At 44.2% G+C, this 21,342-nt stretch overlaps 2 protein-coding genes across 4 annotated transcripts; both read left to right on the top strand.

Annotated features, from left to right (window-relative positions):
* Positions 1 to 12,235: 12,235 nt before the first annotated feature.
* On the top strand, positions 12,236 to 15,307 carry LOC111981343 (SUMO-conjugating enzyme UBC9). Of its 2 annotated transcripts, none has more exons than XM_024012565.2 (6): positions 12,236 to 12,321; positions 12,422 to 12,505; positions 12,740 to 12,812; positions 13,885 to 13,994; positions 14,228 to 14,307; positions 14,507 to 15,307. In XM_024012565.2, exons 1-6 carry the CDS (start codon positions 12,256 to 12,258, stop codon positions 14,568 to 14,570), a joined length of 477 nt encoding a protein of 158 aa, XP_023868333.1. In that variant the 5' UTR covers positions 12,236 to 12,255; the 3' UTR covers positions 14,571 to 15,307. The 2 variants fall into 2 exon arrangements, with proteins under 2 accessions (XP_023868333.1, XP_070305297.1); XM_070449196.1 differs by having other exon boundaries at positions 13,885 to 14,076.
* Positions 15,308 to 16,889: 1,582 nt separating this feature from the next.
* LOC111980154 (ciliary microtubule inner protein 4) lies at positions 16,890 to 18,940 on the top strand. Of its 2 annotated transcripts, XM_070433679.1 has the most exons (5): positions 16,890 to 16,975; positions 17,727 to 17,782; positions 17,929 to 18,061; positions 18,222 to 18,332; positions 18,578 to 18,940. In XM_070433679.1, the coding sequence occupies exons 2-5, from the start codon at positions 17,735 to 17,737 to the stop codon at positions 18,655 to 18,657; spliced, it is 372 nt and encodes a 123-aa protein (XP_070289780.1). In that variant the 5' UTR covers positions 16,890 to 16,975; positions 17,727 to 17,734; the 3' UTR covers positions 18,658 to 18,940. The 2 variants fall into 2 exon arrangements, with proteins under 2 accessions (XP_070289780.1, XP_023866579.1); XM_024010811.2 differs by lacking the exon at positions 16,890 to 16,975 and having other exon boundaries at positions 17,707 to 17,782.
* The last annotated feature ends 2,402 nt before the right edge of the window (positions 18,941 to 21,342 follow it).

Below are 21,342 nucleotides of genomic sequence, written 5' to 3'. Positions count from 1 at the left end.
GTTGTTAACCGTGGTCTGCCACAGCGAGGACGATCAGCTGTCCGTCCTGTCTTCCTGAGCGCTGTCTTAGGCGTCTCACAGTAGGACATTGCAATTTATTGCCCTGGCCACATCTGCAGTCCTCATGCCTCCTTGCAGCATGCCTAAGGCATGTTCACGCAGATGAGCAGGGCCCTGGGCATCTTTCTTTGGGTGTTTTTCAGAGTCAGTAGAAAGGCCTCTTTAGTGTCATAGTTTTCATAACTGTGGCTTAATTGCCTACCGTCTGTAAGCTGTTAGTGTCTTAACGACCGTTCCACAGGTGCATGTTCATTAATTGTTTATGGTTCATTGAACAAGCATGGGAAACAGTGTTTAAACCCTTTACAATGAAGATCTGTGAAGTTATTTGGATTATTACGAATTATCTTTGAAAGACAGGGTCCTGAAAAGGGACATTTCTATTTTTGCTGAGTTTACATAGGTGTACAGAGGCCCATTAAAAGAAACCATCACTCCTGTGTTCCAATGGCACGTTGTGTTAGCTAATCCAAGTTTATCATTTTAAAAGGCTAATTGATCATTAGAAAACCCTTTTGCAATTATGTTAGCACAGCTGAAAACTGTTGTTCTAATTAAAGAAGCAATAAAACTGGCCTTCTTTAGACTAGTTGAGTATCTGGAGTATCAGCATTTGTGGGTTCGATTACAGGCTCAAAATGGCCAGAAACAAAGATCTATCTTCTGAACCTTGTCAATCTATTCTTGTTCTGAGAAATGAAGGCCATTCCATGRGAGAAATTGGCAAGAAACTGAAGGTCTCGTACAAAGCTGTGTACTACTCCCTTCACAGAACAGAGCAAACTGGCTCTAACCAGAATAGAAAGAGGAGTGGGAGGCCCCGGTTCCACAAGAGCATTAGTGAGGTCGGGTACTAATGTTAGGCGATTAGGCCTGGCTCAAGGTCTGTGTTTCAGTTCATCCCAAAGGTGTTAGATAGGGTTGAGGTCAGGGCTCTGTGCAGGCCAGTCAAGTTCTTCCACACTGATCTCGACAAACCATTTCTGTACGGACCTCGCTTTGTACACGGGGGTACTGTCATGGTGAAACAGGAAAGGGCCATCCCCAAACTGTTGCCACAAAGTTGGAAGCACAGAATCATCTAGAATGTCATTGTATGCTGTAGCATTATGATTTCCCTTCACTGGTACTTAGGCTCCCATACCATGAAAAACAGCCCCATACCATTATTACTCCTCCACCAAACTTGTCAGTTGTTACTATGCATTCGGGCAGGTAGCGTTCTCATGTGTTCCGCCAAACCCAGATTCGTCCCGCCAAACCCAGATTCGTCCGTCGGACTGCTAGATGGTGAAGCATCATTCTTCACTCCAGAGGACACATTTCCACTGCTCCAGAGTCCAATGGCGGCGAGCTTGACACCACTCCTGTCGACACTTGGCATTGTGCATGGTGATCTTAGTCTTGTGTGTGGCTGCTCGGGCCATGGAAACCCATTTCATGAAGCTCTCGACGAACAGTTCTTGTGCTGGCGTTGCTTCCATAGGCAGTTTGCAACTGAGGAAAGACGATTTTTACACTCTATGCGCTTCAGCATACTGTGAGCTTGTGGCTGAGTCGTTGTTGCTCCTAAACATTTCCACTTTACAATAACAGCAGCTCTAGCAGGGAAGAAATTTTACGAACTTACTTTTTGGAAATGTGGCATCCTATGACGGTGCCACGTTGAGCTCTGAGCTCTTGACAGTCACTGAGCTCTTCAGTAAGGCCATTCTACTGCCAATGTTTGTCTATGGAGATTGCATGGCTGTGTGGTCAATTTTATACACCTGGCAGCACGGGTGTGGCTGAAATAGCCAAATCCACTAATTTGAAGTGGTGTCTACATACTTTTGTATAAACAGTGCATTCGGGAAGTATTCAGACCCCTTCACTTCTTCCACATTCTGTAACATTACAGCCTTATTCTAAAATTGATTCAAATTTTTTCCCCCGTCATCTATCTACACACAATACCCCATAATGACAAAGCTAAAACAGGTTTTTAGTTTTTTTTGGCAAAAACAATTATACAAAAATAAGGAAATATGACATTTACATAAGTATTCAGAACCTTTACTCAGTACTTTGTTGAAGCACCTTTGGCAGCGATTACAGTCTTGAGTCTTCTTGGGTATGAAACAAGCTTGGCACACCTATATTTGGGGAGTTTCTCCCATTCTTCTCTGCAGATCCAGAAGGTCTGTCAGGTTGGATGGGGAGCGTCGCTGCACAGGTATTTTCAAGTCTCTCCAGAGATGTTAGATCGGGTTCATGTCCGGGCTGTGGCTGGGCTACTCAAGGACATCCAGAGACTTGTCCTGAAGCGTAGTCTTGGCTGTGTGCTTAGTGTCATTATTTTGGGTCGTTGTCCTGTTGGAAGGTGAATCTTCACCCCAGTCTGAGGTGCTGAGCGCTCTGGAGAAGGTTTTCATCAAGGATCTCTCTGTACTTTTCTCCATTCATCTTTCCCTCGATCTTGACTAGTCTCCCAGTCCCTGCCACTGAAAAACATCCCCACAGCATGATGCTGCCACCACCATGCTTCACTGTAGAGATGGTGCCAGGTATCCTCCAAATGTGACGCTTGGCATTCAGGCCAAAGAGTTCAGTCTTGGTTTCATCAGACCAGAGAATCTTGTTTCTAATGGTCTGAGAGTCCTTTAGGTGCCTTTGGCAAACTCCAAGCGGGCTATCATGTTCCTTTTACTGAGGAGTGGCTTCCGTATGGCCACTCTATCAWAAATGCCTGTTTGGTAGAGTGCTGCAGGTTCTCTGGAAGGTTCTCCCATCTTCACAGCAGAACTCTGGAGCTCTGTCAGAGTGACCATCGGGTTCTTGGTCACCTCCCTGACCAAGGCCCTTCTCCCCCGATTGCTCAGTTTGGCCGGGCGGCCAGCTCTAGGAAGAGTCTTCCATTTAAGAATGATGACAGCCACTGTGACCTTCAATGCTGCAGACATTTCTTTGGTACCCTTCCTTTCTGCATTTGTTGTTTGCATATCATACCTAAGTTTGTGTTATACAGATTATCTGGTCTATAAAACATATCTGTATTTCTGCTTCTGTCTAGACAGGGAGAAGATTATCCATGCCATACTACTGCGATACATGCAATGCTGGCTTGGCTTCGGATGATGCCCATTCTACCTCTATGATGTGCCTAGGTTTAGAGCATGCCATTCAGGCTGTGGATTCCCCCTTCAGCTGCATGTATTGTGCTACTCTCGGCTCATGCCTTTGTGAAGCACGATTAGCTATAATGAATCAGATAAATGCTAGAGGCTCCGGGAGCGGCTTCAAGCATAAACAACCCTCCTCAGCGGTGGGCCCGCCTACCAAGCAGTCCAAGAAGGACAGCGGACCTACTCTGGATGAGTTGGAGGCCCAGGCAGCCTCTCTGTTCTCTCAGCTCCACTCTCTCAGCCCCGACAGGCTCTGTTAAAGACTTAAGACAGGATCCTGATGCTATCTCCATCCTTGCTGGTAATGACCTAGATGAAGAGACCTCTGAGGCCGGTTCTGGGTCAACGAACCACGGATCAGAGAGTGCTGAGAGTGAAGCGCCCTGTTCAGCTGATATGCAGGAGCTCCTCTCTAGGGTTCTGAAAGCTCTGGATTTCAAACCAGACCTACCTAATCAGCAGCCCGGGCAGAGTGCACATTCCTCAGTGCCCCAAGTTCTCCTATGAACTGCATCAATCTTGGGCTAAGGTGAACTCAAGGTTCCATGTCTCAAGCCAGTGCAAGCCTTGGACCTTCATGGCTTTTCCCGAGGAGTTGGGACTGGACCAGTACCCCATCATGGACCCCATTGTTGCAGCCATGGTCCTCCCAGACAAAAAAATAATTGGTAGGTCTCCCCGCTGTCCTCTGGGACCTCATCGGGCTGCTGACAACCACTTAAAGGACACCTTCCTGACCTTGGCCATGGTGCCTCACCTCATGAATGCGACCACTCTGCTGCAGGCATACCTGCACGTTCTGATAGCTTGTCTGTCCACTGACGGTGACCCTGAGCTGACGACTGAAATGACTCAGGTGTCCACACTCCTCTCCCTCTTAAACGCTGAGATGTCACGTGCTAATGGCAAAGCCCTGTCTATGGTTATCTCGTCACGCAAACCACTTTGGCTCTCACAGACAAATATGTAGGCCTCCCTTTATGGAGCTCCCCATCTCCCCAGGCCAAGTTTTTGGTCCTGGTGTGGACGCCATTTTGGGCCAAACGGCGAAGCTGCAGTCTTTCATGAGTCACACTGCCCCACGTTACCCTATCCAGAGACCATTGCAGTCTAGACCTCAGTTCTCCCCTTCCTTGAAAGGCTGCTTGAGCCCTCCCCCAAACCAGCCATGCCCTGATCAGCCACGTCAACAGGCTCTGGATCAAAGTCGTGCCATCACCAGCATAGGCAGCGGCATAACAAGCACCGTCCCTCTGCTCCGAAGAAGGACGGCCCCCTCAGTCATCCTGATGGGTGTGGCCCCGGCGTCGGTCACATCTTCCACATCCATCGGGTAATGTGGTAGGAGCTTGTGGAGTACCCCTGGGTACCGGATACAATACTACAGGGGTACAAACTCCAGTTCCGATGCCGGCCACCACAGATCAGAGGGGTTTGGTTAACTACAACAGCCTACCCCATGAAAAGAGAAGCTCTCCAACTGGAGATTGCCTCCCTGCTTGAGAATAATTCAATCAGTCAACTTGTATCATCAGAATAGCACAGTGGGTTCTATGGAGTATATTTCCTATAGTCCTCAAGATGGATGGCAGCTTTCGCTCCATCCTGGACTTGAGGCCTTTCAACCGGTGCTTTAAAACCCTCCCCTTCAAGATGCTATCTGTGGCCAGTGTTTCACAACTGTTGCGCTAAAAGATGCCTACTTCCATGTACCGATCCACCCYGCTCACAGGAAGTTCCTACACTTTGCATTCAACGGGATAGCATACCAAGTGTTACCTTTTGGCCTCTCCCTGGCACCAAGAACATATACAAAATGCATGGATGGTGCTCTAGCACCCCTAACATCCCAAGGGATGATAGTATTAAATTGCGTAGATGATTGGCTAATCTGCACTCAGTCCCGAGAACAGGCAGCAGCAGACACAACATTTCTCAAAGATTGGCCTCAGGTTGAACAGGCAAAAAAGCCACCTGGTCCCCACACAAAGTGTAATGTTCGTGGGCATGCGGACGACTCGTCTCCAATGAGGGCTCACCTCACCGAAGAGCGAGTCCAGAAAATTGTAGTTCACCTCAATCATTTGGTCCAAGACCAGAAGGTGACTGTTCTTCAGTGTCAGAGACTGAAGGGTCTCCTCTCTTCAGCCTCTATTTTGACCCCATTGGGCCTTCTAAACTTGAGACCCCTGCAGAGGTGGTTCAATGCTCAGTGTTTACATCCCAATGAACACAGGTATTGTTGCCTGACTGTGTCCAAGGAATGCACAAGAGCACTGGCAAGATGGCGATCCCTGAAATTCCTTTCAGGCGGAATACGCCTGAGCAAAGTCCATTGGAGGGAACTAGTTCAAACAGAAGCCTCCTTGACAGGCTGGGGAGCAGTATTGAGGGGTAGGGCAGGCAGCGAGACATGGGGCCCAAGCTGGTCCAAACTCCACATCAACATGCTGGAGTTGAGCAGTCCGGCTAGCACTACTCAAATTTCTCCCACAAAGGCGGGGCAAACATGTGCTGGTACAGACAGACAGCACCACAGTGGTAGCATACATAAACCACTAAGGGGGTCTGGGTTCCTTCCGCCTCCTCGAGATGGCACATACAATTTTGCTGTGGTCACAGAATAATCTGGCGTCACTAAAAGCTGTACACCTCCCAGGGATCCTGAACACTGTGGCAGACATGCTGTCCAGAGAAGGCCATCCGGAAGGGGAGAAGCGACTACATCCCTGAATATGAGTCGCATGTGAGGATTCTTTAGAGAAGTGGAGGTGGATCTGTTTGCCCAAGAGAGGAACACACAGTACCCCCTCTGGTTCTCAATATCCAACCCCCCCGAGCCACTTGGCCTAGATGCCCTGGCCCATGAGTGGCTGAGGAAGAGGCTATACGCCTTCCCCCCTGATCCTGCTGATTCCAGCGACTCTGGACAGAATCAGGGAAGCGGACCACCAGGTCATTCTACTTGCTCTGAGATGGCCGAACTGCCACTGGTTAAGCACCATACTGTCACTCTTAGTGGGGACATCATGGGAACTACCTCGGAGGCCGGACCTACTGTCACAGGTGGAGGGCACATTGTGGCATCCGAATCCCTCCCGCCTGCAGCTGTGGGTCTGGCCGCTAAACAGCGAAAATGGTCTGGTTTAGATCTTGAGCCCTCTGTTGTTAACATCTTACAGAGTGGCAGGGCCCCGTCTATCATGTCAACCTATGGCACAAGGTGGTGCATGTTCTGCCAGTGGTGTGGGGAGCAGGGGGTTGCTCCAAAATCTTGCAGCGTAAAAACTGTGATCCAGTTCTTGAGGTCTTTGGTCAATGCTGGCAGGGCTGCATCCACACGCAGCAGCCATTTCAGCATACCACGATGAAGAGCAGAATGGTCTACTTGGCAGCCATCCGCTCATGGCAAGGTTTCTCATCAAATCAAATTTTATTGGTCACATACACATGGTTAGCAGATGTTATTGTGAGTGTAGCGAAATGCTTGTGCTTCTAGTTCCAACAGTGCTGTTTAACAGTCTGATGGCCTTGAGATATAGGCTGTTTTTCAGTCTCTCTGTCCCAGCTTTGATGGACCTGTACTGACCTCACCTTCTGGATGGTAGCGGGGTGAACAGGCAGGGGCTCGGGTGGTTGTTGTCCCTGATGATCTTTTTGGCCTTCCTGTGACATCGGGTGCTGTAGGTGTCCTGGAGGGCAGGTAGTTTGCCCCCGGTGATGGGTTGTGCAGACCGCACCACCCTCTGGAGAGCCTTGCGGTTGAGGGCGGTGCAGTTGCCGTACCAGGTGGTCATACAGGCCAACAGGATGCTCTCAATTGTGCATCTGTAAAAGTTTCAGGGTTTTAGGTGACAGGTCAAATTTCTTCAGCCTCCCGAGGTTGAAGAGGCGCTGTTGCGCCTTCTTAACCACACTGTCTGTGTGGGTGGACCATTTCACTTTGTCTGTGATGTGTATGCCGAGGAACTTAAAATGTTCCACCTTCTCCACTACTGTCCCGTCGATGTTGATAGGGGGGTGCTCCTTCTGCTGTTTCCTGCAGTCCATGATAATCTTCTTTGTTTGTTGACGTTGAGTGAGAGGTTGTTTTCCTGACACCACACTCCGAGTGCCCTCACCTCCTCCCTGTAGGCTGTCTCGTCGCTGTTGGTAATCAAGCCCACTACTGTTGTGTCATCAGCAAACTTGATGATTGTGTTGGAGGCGTGCATGGCCACGCAGTCATGGGTGAACAGGGAGTACAGGAGGGGGCTGAGCACGCACCCTTGTGGGGCCCCAGTGTTGAGGATTAGCAAAGTGGAGATGTATTTTCCTACCTTCACCACCTGGGGACGGCCTGTCAGAAAGTCCAGGACCCAATTGCACAGGGCGGGGTTGAGACCCAGGGCCTCAATCTTAATGATGAGCTTGAAGGGTACTATGGTGTTGAATGTTGAGCTGTAGTCAATGAACACCATTCTTACATAGGTATTCCTCTTGTCAAGATGGGATAGTGCAGTGTGATGGCGATTGCGTCGTCTGTGGACTGTTGGGGCGGTATGAAAACTGAAGTGGGTCTAGGGTGGCAGGTAAGGTGGAGGTGATATGATCCTTGACTAGTCTCTCAAAGCACTTCATGATGATAGAAGTGAGTGCTACGGGGCGATAGTCATTTAGATCAGTTATATTTGCCTTTTTGGATACAGGAACAATGGTGGCCATCTTGAAGCATGTGGGGATTGTAGACTGGGATAGGGAGCGATTGAATATGTCTGCAAACACACCAGCCAGCTGGTCTGCGCATGCTCTGAGGAAACGGCTAGGGATGCCGTCTGGGCCAACAGCCTTGTGAGGGTTCACACGTTTAAATATCTTACTCACGTTGGCCACGGAGAAGGAGCGGTGGGGCCCGCAGTCCTTGGTAGTGGGCCGCGTCTGTGGCAATGTATTATCCTCAAAGCGGGCAAAGAAGGTGTTTAGTTTGTCTGGATGCAAGACGCCGACGTCCGTGACGTGGCTGGTTTTCTTTTTGTAGTCCGTAATTGCCTGTAGATCCTGCCACATACGCCTCGTGTCTGAGCCGTTGAATTGCGATTCCACTTTGTCCCTATACCGACATTTCTCTTGTTTGATTGCCTTGTGGAGGGAATAACTATACTGTTTATATTTGGCCATATTCCCAGTCATCTTTCCATGGTTAAATGCATTGGTTCGTGCTTTCAGTTTTGTGCGAATGCCGCCATCTATCCACGGATTCTGATTAGAGTAGGTTTTAATAGTCACAGTGGGTACAACATCTCCAATGCACTTCCTTATAAACTCACTCACCGAGTCAGCGTATAAATCGATGTGATTCTCTGAGGCTGCCCGGAACATTTCCCAGTCTGCGTGATCAAAACAATCTTGAAGTGTGGATTCTGATTGGTCAGACCAGCGTTGAATGGTTCTAGTCACGGGTACATCCTGTTTGAGTTTCTGCCTATAGGACGGTAGGAGCAAAATGGAGTTGTGGTCGGATTTGCCGAAGGGAGGACGGGGGAGGGCCTTGTATGCATCGCGGAAGTTAGAGTAGCAGTGGTACAGTGTATTGCCCGATTGAGTGCTGCAATCAATAAGTTGATAGAATTTTGTTAGCCTTGCTCTCATATTTGCTTTGTTAACATCCCCAGCTACAATAAATGCATCCTCAGGATATATGGTTTCCAGTTTACATAGAGTTCAGTGAAGTCCTTTGAGGGCCGTCGTGGTATCTGCATGAAGGGGGATATACACAGCTGTGAAAATAACCAACGAGAGTTCTCTTGGGAGATAATATGGTCAGAATTTTATTGTAAGGAATTCTATGTCAGGTGAACAGAAGGACTTGAGTTCCTGTATGTTGTTATGATTACACCATGAGTCGTTAATCATGAAGCATACAGCCCCGCCCTTCTTCCCAGAGAGATGTTTATTTCTGTCGGCGCGATGCATGAAGAAACCCGGTGGCTGTACCGACTCCGATAACATATCCCGAGAGAGCCATGTTTCTGTGAAACAGAGATTGTTACAATCTCTGATATCTCTCTGGAAGGCAACTCTTTCCCTAATTTCTTTCACCTTTTTGTCTAGAGACTGGACATTGGTGAGTAATATACTCGGAAGCGGTGGGTGGTGTGCACGCCTTCGAAGTCTGACCAGGAGGCCGCTCTGTCTTCCACTTCTTCAGGCAACGTTGTTTTGGATCAGCCTCTGGGATTTGATCCAATGTCCTGGGTGGTGGTCCGAACAAAGGATCCGTTTCGGGCAAGTTGTATTCCTGGTCGTATTGTTGGTAAGTTGATGCCGCTCTTATATCCAATAGTTCTTCCTGGCCATAAGATTTTCTGGAATAACCATGTAAGAAATAATACATAAAAAACAAAATACTGCTTAGTTTCCTAAGGACTCGAAGCGAGGCGACCATCTCTGTCGGCGCCATATTGCATGATCAGCGAAGGGAAGGCGGAAGGATGGTGAATCGGGTGTGAGGCAGCCTCACCGTTGCTTCCTCCTTCTCCTCAGACTGACCATAAGATGCAGACCATCAGTCCAGAAGGAAAAAAAAGCCAATTGTTATGCTCACTTAAATGTTTTGATAAGAACAACATTGGCAATAAACAATAATGTTTTTTTTTATTATCTGAGCTGTAGATCGTGGCTTTCAAAAGGTTGGTGACCACTGCTTTAAATGATAAAAAGCTTCGATTTATCATATATCTCCCCAAAAAATGGTACAACACCAGATGAAGCCAACACGACGCCACACCAAAGATGGCCGAAAAGAAAGTCCATCAAAGGTGCCCTGCGAAGTGCCTGTGGGTTATGTCGAGATAAACAAATTGAGGTCCTCTTTCTTTAGCGAGCTAACTAGCTGAATGCTATCGTTCAGGTATTCACATATGCGGTAACTGATAATGAAATCTCTCAATCTATCGATTTATGTCAGGGGAAATAACTTGGTCAAATTATTAGCACGAAAGTATCGTCATTAGTAAGCAGCTTTAGCTAGTTTTGATAGTAAAAAAAAAATAGGCGACGCAGCTCATTGTTTTTAGCCACCCCCTAGCTAATTTTAGCTAGCTAACGTTAGCAAACACCAACAAGCGAACGCCATCTAGACAGTATCAATTGAATTGTAAGGTAAGCAACTAACCATTTACCTGTAAACGAACTTAATTATATTAGCAAACTAGGCTAACAGGTGGGTGGATGCAAGTTGGTTGGCTAGTTTGATGATTTGTGGCTGTTTAGACTGCTAGCAGGGTAGCTAGCTACTGGCAATATCAATAACCAGAGCCATATGTAAGGGATAATCAACTAGGGGCTATGCGTCCTATGGAAAATAATGAACAAATCAAATTGTATTTGTCACATGTGCCGAATACAACAGGTATTTCACCTTACAGTGAAATGCTTACTTACAAGCCATTAACCAACAATACTTTAAGAATTTAAGTAAAACATAGAAAATAAAAGTAACATAATTAAACTGCAGCAGTAAAATAACAACAGCGAGGCATTAATAAGATGCAATTTCCAGTGAACGCATAGAGCTCCTAGTTGATTATCCCTTTTATACCATGGCTATAAATGAACACATTAGCTGCTAGAAATGTGTTCATTCGCAGGTTGAAATGTGTTCAACACCACTGAAGTAGTTAGCAAGTGTACTTCATATCTACAGTAGTTGCCTTGGTAACTAAACAAACAGATTTGCAAGTTTAGCTAACCTAACCATCAGTCCTAGCTTGCTAATATGGAAATCGAATTCAACAATGCCAATAATGTTTTCAATTCGACGTTTGCTTTCAAAAGCAGCTCAAACATAGAACATGTAAGATTGAAATAGCCGTTTAATTCTACCATGCAATTTAGGGAAATATTACACGCTCTAGAATACCCTTCAAGCCAATCAGAAACGAGTATTCAACAATGCCGTTGTATACATTTAGTTATAAAGTGGGTGGCTCGAGCCCTGAATGTTGATTGGCTGAAAGACGTGATATATCAGACTGTACCATAGGTATGACAAATTACTATTTAGTGGTCTAATTACGTTGGTAACCAGTTTATAATAGCAATACGGCACCTCGGGGGTTTGTGGTATATGGCCAATGCAGCATCCACTTCATTGCTATCTTAAATTAATAAGGGAAAATTTGTATAGCTAGTGAAGAGGTTAATTAGCTTTCAAGTTAACTTCATGTCATAAGAATCATGAGTAATCATGAGTTTTCATGAGTAATATGGCAAGTCAACATTTTACACTTACATTTTAGTCATTTTCAGATGCTCTTATCCAGAGCGATCTACACAAGCAATTTGTGTTGTGTCTTGCCCAAGGGCACATTGACAGATTTTTTTCAGCTTTTTCTGCTCAGGGATTTGAACCAGCAACCTTTTGGTTACTTTCCCAAGGCTCTTAACCACTAGGCTACCTGCCGGCCACTTTCTAAATGTAATATGTGTGTTACTAGTTTCCTGTCCAAAATTGTGATCAGTAAAGTAACTTTTGGATTACGCAGACTCAGTAATGTAATCTGATTACTTTCAGTTTCTTTTGGATTACGTTCACCTTGAGAGACATTAGAAGAAGACAAAAATAATCCATCAAACACATTTGGAGTGTCATCATACACATTTGGTGTGTCATAGTGGTCTCTGACTTGTGGTCAGACACGTTCAGGTGGAACAAACTAAAACTGAATTGAATGTCATTGCGAAAACCAAGGAGTTATAATATATTTCACTAACAATCCATCTAGTTTGTCAAATGTATCTGTAATCGGATTACTATATTTTTTGCTTGTAATGTAACTGATTACAGTGAGGTTTTTTGTAATAGTTTTACATGTAACTGATTACATGTTATCAGTTACTCCCCAACCTTAACCCAACTATAGTATATCTTGGACATTTCTAATAAAAATGTTAGTTAGAAAAACCACTAGAGAACAAGGATGTGTAGCTATCTAGCCATGTTAATTGAGTGTTTTTATGTCTCCCCACAGGACTGTGTTAATGAGTAGAAATGTCTGGTATCGCTCTTAGTAGACTGTCACAGGAGCGCAAAGCATGGAGGAAAGACCACCCATTTGTGAGGAGCTACCATACAAACAATGAAAATAAACTTGTTATGATGATTTGCAGAAGGCAAGCTTGTTCCTCAAAACGTATTTCCTCCCTCTCTCTCTCAGGGTTTTGTTGCTGTGCCTACCAAAAATCCTGATGGGACTATGAACCTTATGAACTGGGAATGCGCCATTCCAGGGAAGAAGGGGGTATGTCAACTTTCACATTCTGTAGTTTTTATTCTAACAAGACCCAACAACCACTAGCAGTCTGTCAGAATGAGTAAACAGATATCCTAGTGTTTCTTATAGTACATCAAAAAATGGCCAACACAAATGCAAACTGATGTGTTCTCAGTTAAAGGTGTTTTTATAGTGTGTAGGTACTCCCTCGTGAGCTGGAACAATTAATGGATGTAATGACTATATTCTTCAATTCTCTAGACACTGTGGGAGGGAGGCCAATACAAACTTCGAATGCTGTTCAAAGATGACTATCCTTCCTCGCCGCCAAAATGTGAGTAATCCTGCACATGACATGGTTACCTCAATAGGAAAGTGTTGATGTCACTGTCTGATCGATTTCCATTTGTTGGTTGATAGATAAGATTATTACATAATATCTATGTGCAGCAAGGAAGTGACAAATGGAAAAAAAATCATTACATTTAAACAGCCCTTTTAGGGGGGGGGGCTTCTGTTATAAGAATAAGAAAAATGCATAAAATTCGATGTGAATTCAATGGTCTACATCGCGCTTCCTGCAGGGGGGGGGGTTGTTGTATCATGAAACGCTTGCTTTCAGGAGAGCGACGCGGGTAGCTTGTTGTTGTTGACCAATAGATCTAGAGCCTCCGTGTGGCAAGTTATTAGGAGATATCTAGGCTAATTAGTGGAAGATGGAATTAAAATGACAGAACTAAAAGTTAAATGAGAAGGACCGGCTACAACACCAAGAGCCAACAGGTAGGCTGGTACTTAATCATCTGAATAGTTGGAAGGGGAGAAAGCACAGTTATGTAGTCTCAATTAGCCAAGCTAACGTTAGCTAGCTGGCTTAACTTGTTTCTCTAATTTTGATGCAGTCAAGACAGGTACTATGTAATCAGATGAGGTGATAAATAACTAGCAATAAGTTATCAACTAAGTCGACTCGCGCTGGTAAACTATCTCTCCCCTCCCTGTTCCCCTCCTCACTCACTCACACCGCATGTCCCCTCGCCGCTGCCTGCTTGAGCTGCTACTCTCATACTGTATATACAGTCATTGATAACAGCTCCGGTTAATAAAGTAGCTTAAAAATTGTTACAGCATTGTTGCATTAGGTATTTCTTTAATATTTCTTTAATCCCCATGGATGATCGGGACCTATTAGTGGTAGTTTTGTGATAACTGCATTTTGATAAAATTTTTGTGAACAACAAAACGGTTAAGGATTTTTTTTCTTAACTTTAACAATCCCAATTTCATTTCAACATTTTAACACCCCTGATGTGCAGTATTTTGTTCCTAGTCATTTTTGATATCGATGATAAGGAAGTCAACAGAAATACTTTAAATTAGAAATCATGTATTCTATATCCTCTCAGGCAAGTTTGAGCCGCCCATTTTCCACCCCAATGTCTACCCATCTGGCACGGTGTGTCTTTCCATCCTGGAGGAGGAGAAGGACTGGAGGCCAGCCATCACCATCAAACAGGCACACACGCACACACGCACGCACGCACACAAATACATAAAGAATGGGAGAGGCATCAGTGATTTCACCGGTTTGGAGGAATGTACGACATTGGCTCAACAGGCATCAAATTGCTGAATATTTTATGTGGATCAATGCATGGTATTCCCTGGTCGAGTGATTGTCTTCTCATCTACATTGTTTTGTATTTCAATCCATTCTAAAAGCTGACTTCATCTGTTTTGTATTCACAGATCCTGTTGGGTATCCAAGAGCTACTCAATGAACCCAACATTCAAGACCCAGCACAAGCAGAAGCCTACACAATTTACTGGTGAGTTTCGGTTGAGATACTTTTTTCTCTTTTTGAACACTGTACTGTATAATTGATACAGGCAAAGGGGCTCTTAGTGTGCTTTATAAGACACTTGCAAACATACACAATCCCACTTCGTTAAACTGAAAAGTATAGCCTTGTTGAGTGATACTCAATTTTATAATGGACTAATCCCCCTTTGTTGCCTCTTTTTTAGTCAGAACAGAATGGACTATGAGAAGAGGGTGAGGGCGCAGGCCAAGAAGTTTGCCCCCACATAAAGCTCCGCTGAACATCTGCCTGAGAAGCCTGATACAACACCTGGGTACTGAACAGCAAGCAGCACTTAGAGGACCAATCCAATGACCAATCTACAATTTGATATGTTCTTTACATGAGAAAAATGTAGCCTACATGAGAGACATTTTAAAACAAAACAAAAAAATAATATTTTTGTCCAAATTTCTTTTTGCCTAGTTCACTTCTAAAGCATGCTTAAATCACATGCCTAAAACACTTTCATATAATTTAATAAGATGCCATTTGCATTTGTGATCTGTAAATCAGGAAGCTACTTTGCCTGATATTTAGTCTTATCAAATATCACTTATTTAATAACAAATAATTTCAAATTGTAGTGTCTGATACATCATTTTGAAACTGAATCTGTACTTAAATAAATGACCCCCCAAAAAGCAGACAGAAAATCACCCAAACGTAAGTGAGCCTTATTTTTCGAAATGTCTGGTCACATTGAATTTAATTGTAGATTTTTTATTGGGATGCCCCTTTAATAAGATGGATGTCAGAGCTGAGAGTGTGCTGCATAGAGAGCTGAAGAGGTTTACCTCCAAAGACTTGAGTGTATGTACATAATATAAATATGTAGGTCCATATGGATCTTATGTACTTTTCTATTGTTTTAGCAAGTTGATATTTGTGTGTGGTATTAAAAGTATTGAACACATTTTAAATGTAAGAATTGTGAAATAAAGTTAATTGAATGGCAAATACAAAACTGTTTGTCCTTTTTTCTTTGATAGTTGAATTTGTTATTGTCTGTGTGTGGTAAATGTACAGGATATTAGTATTTAGTAGGTAGGCTTTATTTGAACTGTAATGAGGGATTAAGGTATAAACTTTATTTTCCTGTGGTGCTGATCCTCAAAACTGGAGCTCCCCAGGGGTGCGTGCTTAGTCCCCTCCTCTACTCCCTGTTCACCCAAGACTGCATGGCCAGGCACGACTCCAACACCATCAAGTTTGCTGACAACACAACAGTGGTAGGTCTGATCACCGACAACGACGAGACAGCCTATAGGGAGAAGGTCAGAGACCTGGCCTAGTGGTGCCAGAATAACAACCTTTCCCTCAACGTAACCAAGACTAAGGAGATGATTGTGGACTACAGGAAAAGGAGCACCGAGCACGTCCCCACTCTCATCGACGGGGCTGTATTGGAGAAGGTTGAGAGCTTCAAATTCCTTGGTGTCCACATCAACAACAAACTAGATTGGTCCAAACACACCAAGKCAGTCGTAAAGAGGGCACGACAAAGCCTATTCCCCCCTCAGGAAACTAAAAAGATTTGAGCATCCTGACATCCTGACCGGTTGCATCACTGCCTGCTACGGCAATTGCTCAGCCTCCGACCGCAAGGCACTTCAGAGGGTAGTGCGTACGGCCCAGTACATCACTGGGGCAAAGCTGCCTGCCATCCAGGACCTCTACACCAGGCGGTGTCAGAGGAAGGCCCTAAAAATTGTCAAAGACCCCAGCCACCCCAGTCATAGACTGTTCTCTCTACTACTGCATGGCAAGCGGTACCGGAGTGCCAAGTCTAGGACAAAAAGGCTTCTCAACAGTTTTTACCCCCAAGCCAGAAGACTCCTATTTGCATTGTGTGCCCCCCCAACCCCTCTTTTACGCTGCTGCTACTCTCTGTTTATCTTATATGCATAGTCACTTTAACTATACATTCATGTACATACTACCTAAATTGGTCCGACCAACCAGTGCTCCTGCACATTGGCTAACCGTGCTATCTGCATTGTGTTCCACCACCCGCCAACCCCTCTTTTTACGCTTCTGCTACTCTCTGTTCATCATATATGCATAGTCACTTTAACGATACCTACATGTACATACTACCTCAATAAGCCTGACTAACAGTTGTCTGTATATAGCCTTGCTACTCTTTTTTCAAATGTCTTTTTACTGTTGTTTTATTTCTTTACTTACCTACACACACACACACACACACACNTACCTACACACACACACACACACACACACACACACACACACACACACACACACACACACACACACACACACACACACCTTTTTTCCCGCACCATTGGTAAGTAAGCATTTCACTGTAAGGTCTACACTACACCTGTTGTATTCGTCGCACGTGACAAATACACTTTGATTTTGTTATATATTGAATAACTGAATGACCTTTAGCTCTGAATATTGAGTTCAAATATCAGGTAATGCGCTCTACTGTATCGGAGCCCCTTACCTTTAAGGATAATTGTGACATCATTATCCAGATAACGTGTTACTCTTCACGCTGATTGGACGATGAGTGGGGTTCAGAAAAATCTAATTTATTCAGGTAAGGTTATCCGCAGGATCGCAAAAATACACAGTGACTGAGGCTCTGAATCGTAGCACAGATGTAAGTATATTTAGGCTAACTTTTCTAATAAAATAATGTAATATGTAATTTCTCACTTTCGGGAATTCTATGCCATGCACCTGACACATGATAATTAAACGCGCCAACGATTGTTCTTGTAGCCCACCTGTCCTAGCTACAATGTATTCATGTCAGGAAAATAAGGATGTCACATTTTTCCGGTTTGGTTCAGTTTGAGCTTTGGTTTAGGCTATGTCCTAATGAGGGTAAGATTTTATTAATAATATTTCATTTGAACGCTAATGCGCACACACTGTAACATAATACATAGGCCTAGTCCTTCAACGTTACTATATTGTGTAAATTATCGATTTTGAAAGTAGACGCACCTGTCAACTGTGCAGAAGTAACGTTAATCTTATCCGCGGGAGGGCAGCACAATATAATTCTCTGTTGGGTTTAAATGAACCTTTTCACTGCCAAATAGTTATTTTGAAAGCCAATACTCTGTCAAACAGTTACTATAAATCGAGAAAAGTTTATTTTTAATCTCTATGGATTAGCAGATGTTGATTTATGGCTCATGGTTGCCCAAATGTTTGTGCATCAGATTTATTATAAAGGATCTTATAATGCTGCATCTTTTGATGGATCACTGGACAGTGAATGTTGACATGGGAAACCTACAGGACTGTACCAACAACAAGAACAATTGTGGTCAGGCAGTGCATTCTTTAGTTCTGTTCTCTGCTTACATTACCTAGAATCCTCTTCGCCTCTTGTTTGTTAGTCAAGGCAATGACCTCCACCGGCCAGCCGGAGACAACAGTTGGAGACATGCCGCAGGTCAGTAGCATAGGAGAGGGATGGAATTATTAAGTTTAAATTCCAAAACTTGGTATTCCACTACAACCTATGCACACTACAGAGCTCTCAACTATGTTTTTGCAACTGTGTGTGTCTGCATGTGTGTGTGTGTTTGTGTGTTGAAGGTGAGAATTTTAGCATGCCCGGAGGTTCCTCCTCTCTTTCTGCCTCACTATACTGACACAGAGTCAGCCTTCATCCCTCCCCACTGCTCCTACCACAGCCTGGGACACTGTCTGCGCACCAACATCTTTCCAGGTCAGTGTTGCACCAGGTCACTGTTGGGCATCCCTGATTCAGTATGATACCAAAGTGAATTATCAGCACAGTGACATATACAGTCGAGGATTACTGTTCCTCTGTCTAATGCTCATGTTCTTTTCTTTTCCTGTCCATGTTTCTATTCTATTCTTCCCAGGACCTCCTCTGGTGTGGAAGTCCTTGGTAAAAGACTCCTACATCGTTCACCCCTTGCCCGCCCCTCCTACAGACCCCCAGCGTTGGTACGGCCGCAAGACTGATGACATGGGTGGGTGACCTGAAGCTAATGCCACTTATTGCTATATCAACTATTACTACCACTACAAATAGTGCTACATTATTCATAAAATGCTTTGATAATTAGCTAGATAATAGCTAGATAATAAGCTAATAATAAACACCACTTATTTGATTACTACTACCAATGATATGACGACATGGTCTATCCTTGCTACATCCACTTATACCCAAACTCCCTTTTCATTCTCCCTCCTTTTATTTGTTCTTTCATAGTGAAATGGACAGAAAGAAACATTGTGAACCAGAAGTTGAACAAGGCGCTAAAGGCAATGGAGAACAAAGGGTCTAAATGAAGCCATGGTGCAGTGGCCATTTCACACCCTCACCGCAACGCCCATGCACCTTCCACATCATTTACACCTCTTTTTACACATATATCTACATGCAAGCCCTTACAAATTCTTTCTGGTACACTTGGTCACGTATGCATGCACACACATGCACATGCACACACACACAACCATTGCCACAAACTCTCAAAACGTACAAAAATAACCCACGCAAAAACAACAATTTGTATGTAGACACAAGTTCATGATCTCTCTTTTGCCGCAATAAAAGCAGAACAGCATCCTTCACCTTAGTTATCTGATGTTCTGTGTATCGTAGGTGTCACACCCTGGCCTTAGTATTCTTTGTTTTCTTTATTATTTTAGTTAGGTCAGGGTGTGACATGGGGAATGTTTGGGTTTTATCGGTTTTGGGTGGTTATATGGTAAAGGGGGTGTTGGGTGTAGTGTATGGGTTTGTGTTGAGTGTATGTGTCTAGCTGTGTCTATGTTGGTGTAGTTGTCTAGGAGAGTCTATGGTTGCCTGAATGGGTTCCCAATTAGAGACAGCTGATTTCTGTTGTCTCTGATTGGGAGCCATATTTAGGGTAGCCATAGGCTTTCGTTTGATGTGGGTAATTGTCTATGTTATTACGTTTGTAGCCTGTATGTGCACTACGTTCATAGCTTCACGGTCGTTTGTTTGWTTTGTTAGTTTTGTAATAGTGTTTTGTTTTTGGTTCTCCTTCTTCATAATAAAAAGGAAGATGGCTTATTTTCCTAATGCTGCGTTTTGGTCTGTCAATCCTCCACACGATCGTGACAGTAGGGCTCATTTACTTCTGAGGGGATGTATTCATAGCTGTCATCAAAAAATCTACTCATAGCACTGAAACCCACTGAAAGTGATTATATGTTAAACCAGTAATCTAATTCAGCTTCGATATTCAGATAAAACGGTAAAATGTAAATTCAGTTTTACCAACAGAAGAAGATTACATAAACCACAATTAGGTGGTTACCACATCAACCAATGTTATTTTTAGGAAAGTTGTAGTAGCGGCTTTGAAGTATTCTTCAAGTACTTTTTGAAGTAATATTGAAGAACATTTTTACTTCATCTGTGCACAAGTCTCAAATGTACATGTAAGTAGCTATAATCCCCCTGACCATATTATCAATGAAGTTGCTGAAATGACAATAAGATTTTTTTTTTTGTCTCGGATGTCTTTTTACCATGAAGAAGTAGCAGACTAATGCAAAGTGGCAGCATCACTGACGTGGTTTCCAACGGAAGACCACAGAAACTGTCTTTTTGTCACAACCTCATCTCTATCTTTGTTGTCGTGTTCGGTCTAGAGGCTATAGAGACTATCCATACTGGGGCTTTAGATTATAAAAGGTGTTTTTTGAAGTTATACTGATTCACTTTACTCACTCAACAACAAGACATAAACTGTCATACCGAGCCCAGTGGAAGGAATACTGAGATGTTGTTAATAATTCATCTCAAAAGATCATGTTCCCCTTTCTCAAATCAAATCAAAATCAAATCAAATTTTATTAGTCACATACACATGGTTAGCAGATGTTAATGCGAGTGTAGCGAAATGCTTGTGCTTCTAGTTCCGACAATGCAGTAATAACCAACAGTAATCTAACCTAACAATTCCACACTACTACCTTACACACACACAAGTGTAAAGGGATAAAGAATATGTACATAAAGATATATGAATGAGTGGTGGTACAGAACGGCATGGCAGATGCAGTAGATGGTATAGAGTACGGTAGAGAAGATCAGGGTCGTGCTCAGTCCCCTCCTGTACTCCTGTTCACCAACGACTGCATGGCCAGGCACGACTCCAACACTACATTACGTTTGCAGACGACACAACAGTGGTAGGCCTGATCACCGACAATGACGAGACAGCCTATAGGGAGGAGGTCAGAGACCTGGCCTAGTGGTGCCAGAATAACAACCTTTCCCTCAACGTAACCAAGACTAAAGATATGATTGTGGATTACAGGAAAAGGAGGACTGAGCACGCCCCTATTCTCATCGACAGGGCTGTAGTGGAGAAGGTTGAGAGCTTCAAGTTCCTTGGTGTTCACAAAACCAACAAACTAGAATGGTCCAAACACACCAAGACAGTCGTGAAGAGAACATGACAAAGCCTATTCCCCCTCAGGAACTAAAAAGATTTGCATGGGTCCTGAGATCTTCAAAGGTTCTACAGCTCAACATCGAGAGCATTCTGACTGGTTGCATCACTGCCTGGTACGGCAATTGCTCGGCCTCCGACGGCAAGGCACTACAGAGGGTAGTGCGTACGGCCAGTACATCACTGGGGCTAAGCTGCCTGCCATCCAGTACCTCTACACCAGGCGGTGTCAGAGGAAGGCCCTAAAAATTGTCAAAGACCCCAGCCACATCAGTTAGACTGTTCTCTCTACTACCGCATGGCAAGCGGTACCTGAGTGCCAAGTCTAGGACAAAAAGGCTTCTCAACAGTTTTTACCCCAAGCCATAAGACGCCTGAACAGGTAATCAAATGGCTACCCAGATTATCTGCAATGTGTTCCCCCCAACCCCTCTTTTACGCTGCTGCTACTCTCTGTTTATCATATATGCATAGTCACTTTAGCTATACATTCATGTACATACTACCTAAATTGGCCCGACAACCAGTGCTCCCGCATATTGGC

Source organism: Salvelinus sp. IW2-2015, linkage group LG20, assembly GCF_002910315.2.
Source record: "Salvelinus sp. IW2-2015 linkage group LG20, ASM291031v2, whole genome shotgun sequence".
NCBI classification, from domain to species: Eukaryota; Metazoa; Chordata; class Actinopteri; order Salmoniformes; family Salmonidae; genus Salvelinus; species Salvelinus sp. IW2-2015.
This window is presented reverse-complemented; position numbering and strand designations above follow the sequence as displayed.

Excerpts from the sequence above, each read along its gene's own strand:
- LOC111981343 (XM_024012565.2), top strand. The coding sequence starts at position 12,256 with ATGTCTGGTATCGCTCTTAGTAGACTGTCACAGGAGCGCAAAGCATGG. Across the intron at positions 12,322-12,421 it reads GGAGGAAAGACCACCCATTT|GGTTTTGTTGCTGTGCCTAC; the intron begins GTGAGGAGCTAC and ends TCTCTCTCTCAG. Across the intron at positions 12,813-13,884 it reads TCCTTCCTCGCCGCCAAAAT|GCAAGTTTGAGCCGCCCATT; the intron begins GTGAGTAATCCT and ends ATATCCTCTCAG.
- LOC111980154 (XM_070433679.1), top strand. The coding sequence starts at position 17,735 with ATGACCTCCACCGGCCAGCCGGAGACAACAGTTGGAGACATGCCGCAG. Across the intron at positions 17,783-17,928 it reads CAGTTGGAGACATGCCGCAG|GTGAGAATTTTAGCATGCCC; the intron begins GTCAGTAGCATA and ends TGTGTGTTGAAG. Across the intron at positions 18,062-18,221 it reads GCGCACCAACATCTTTCCAG|GACCTCCTCTGGTGTGGAAG; the intron begins GTCAGTGTTGCA and ends TATTCTTCCCAG.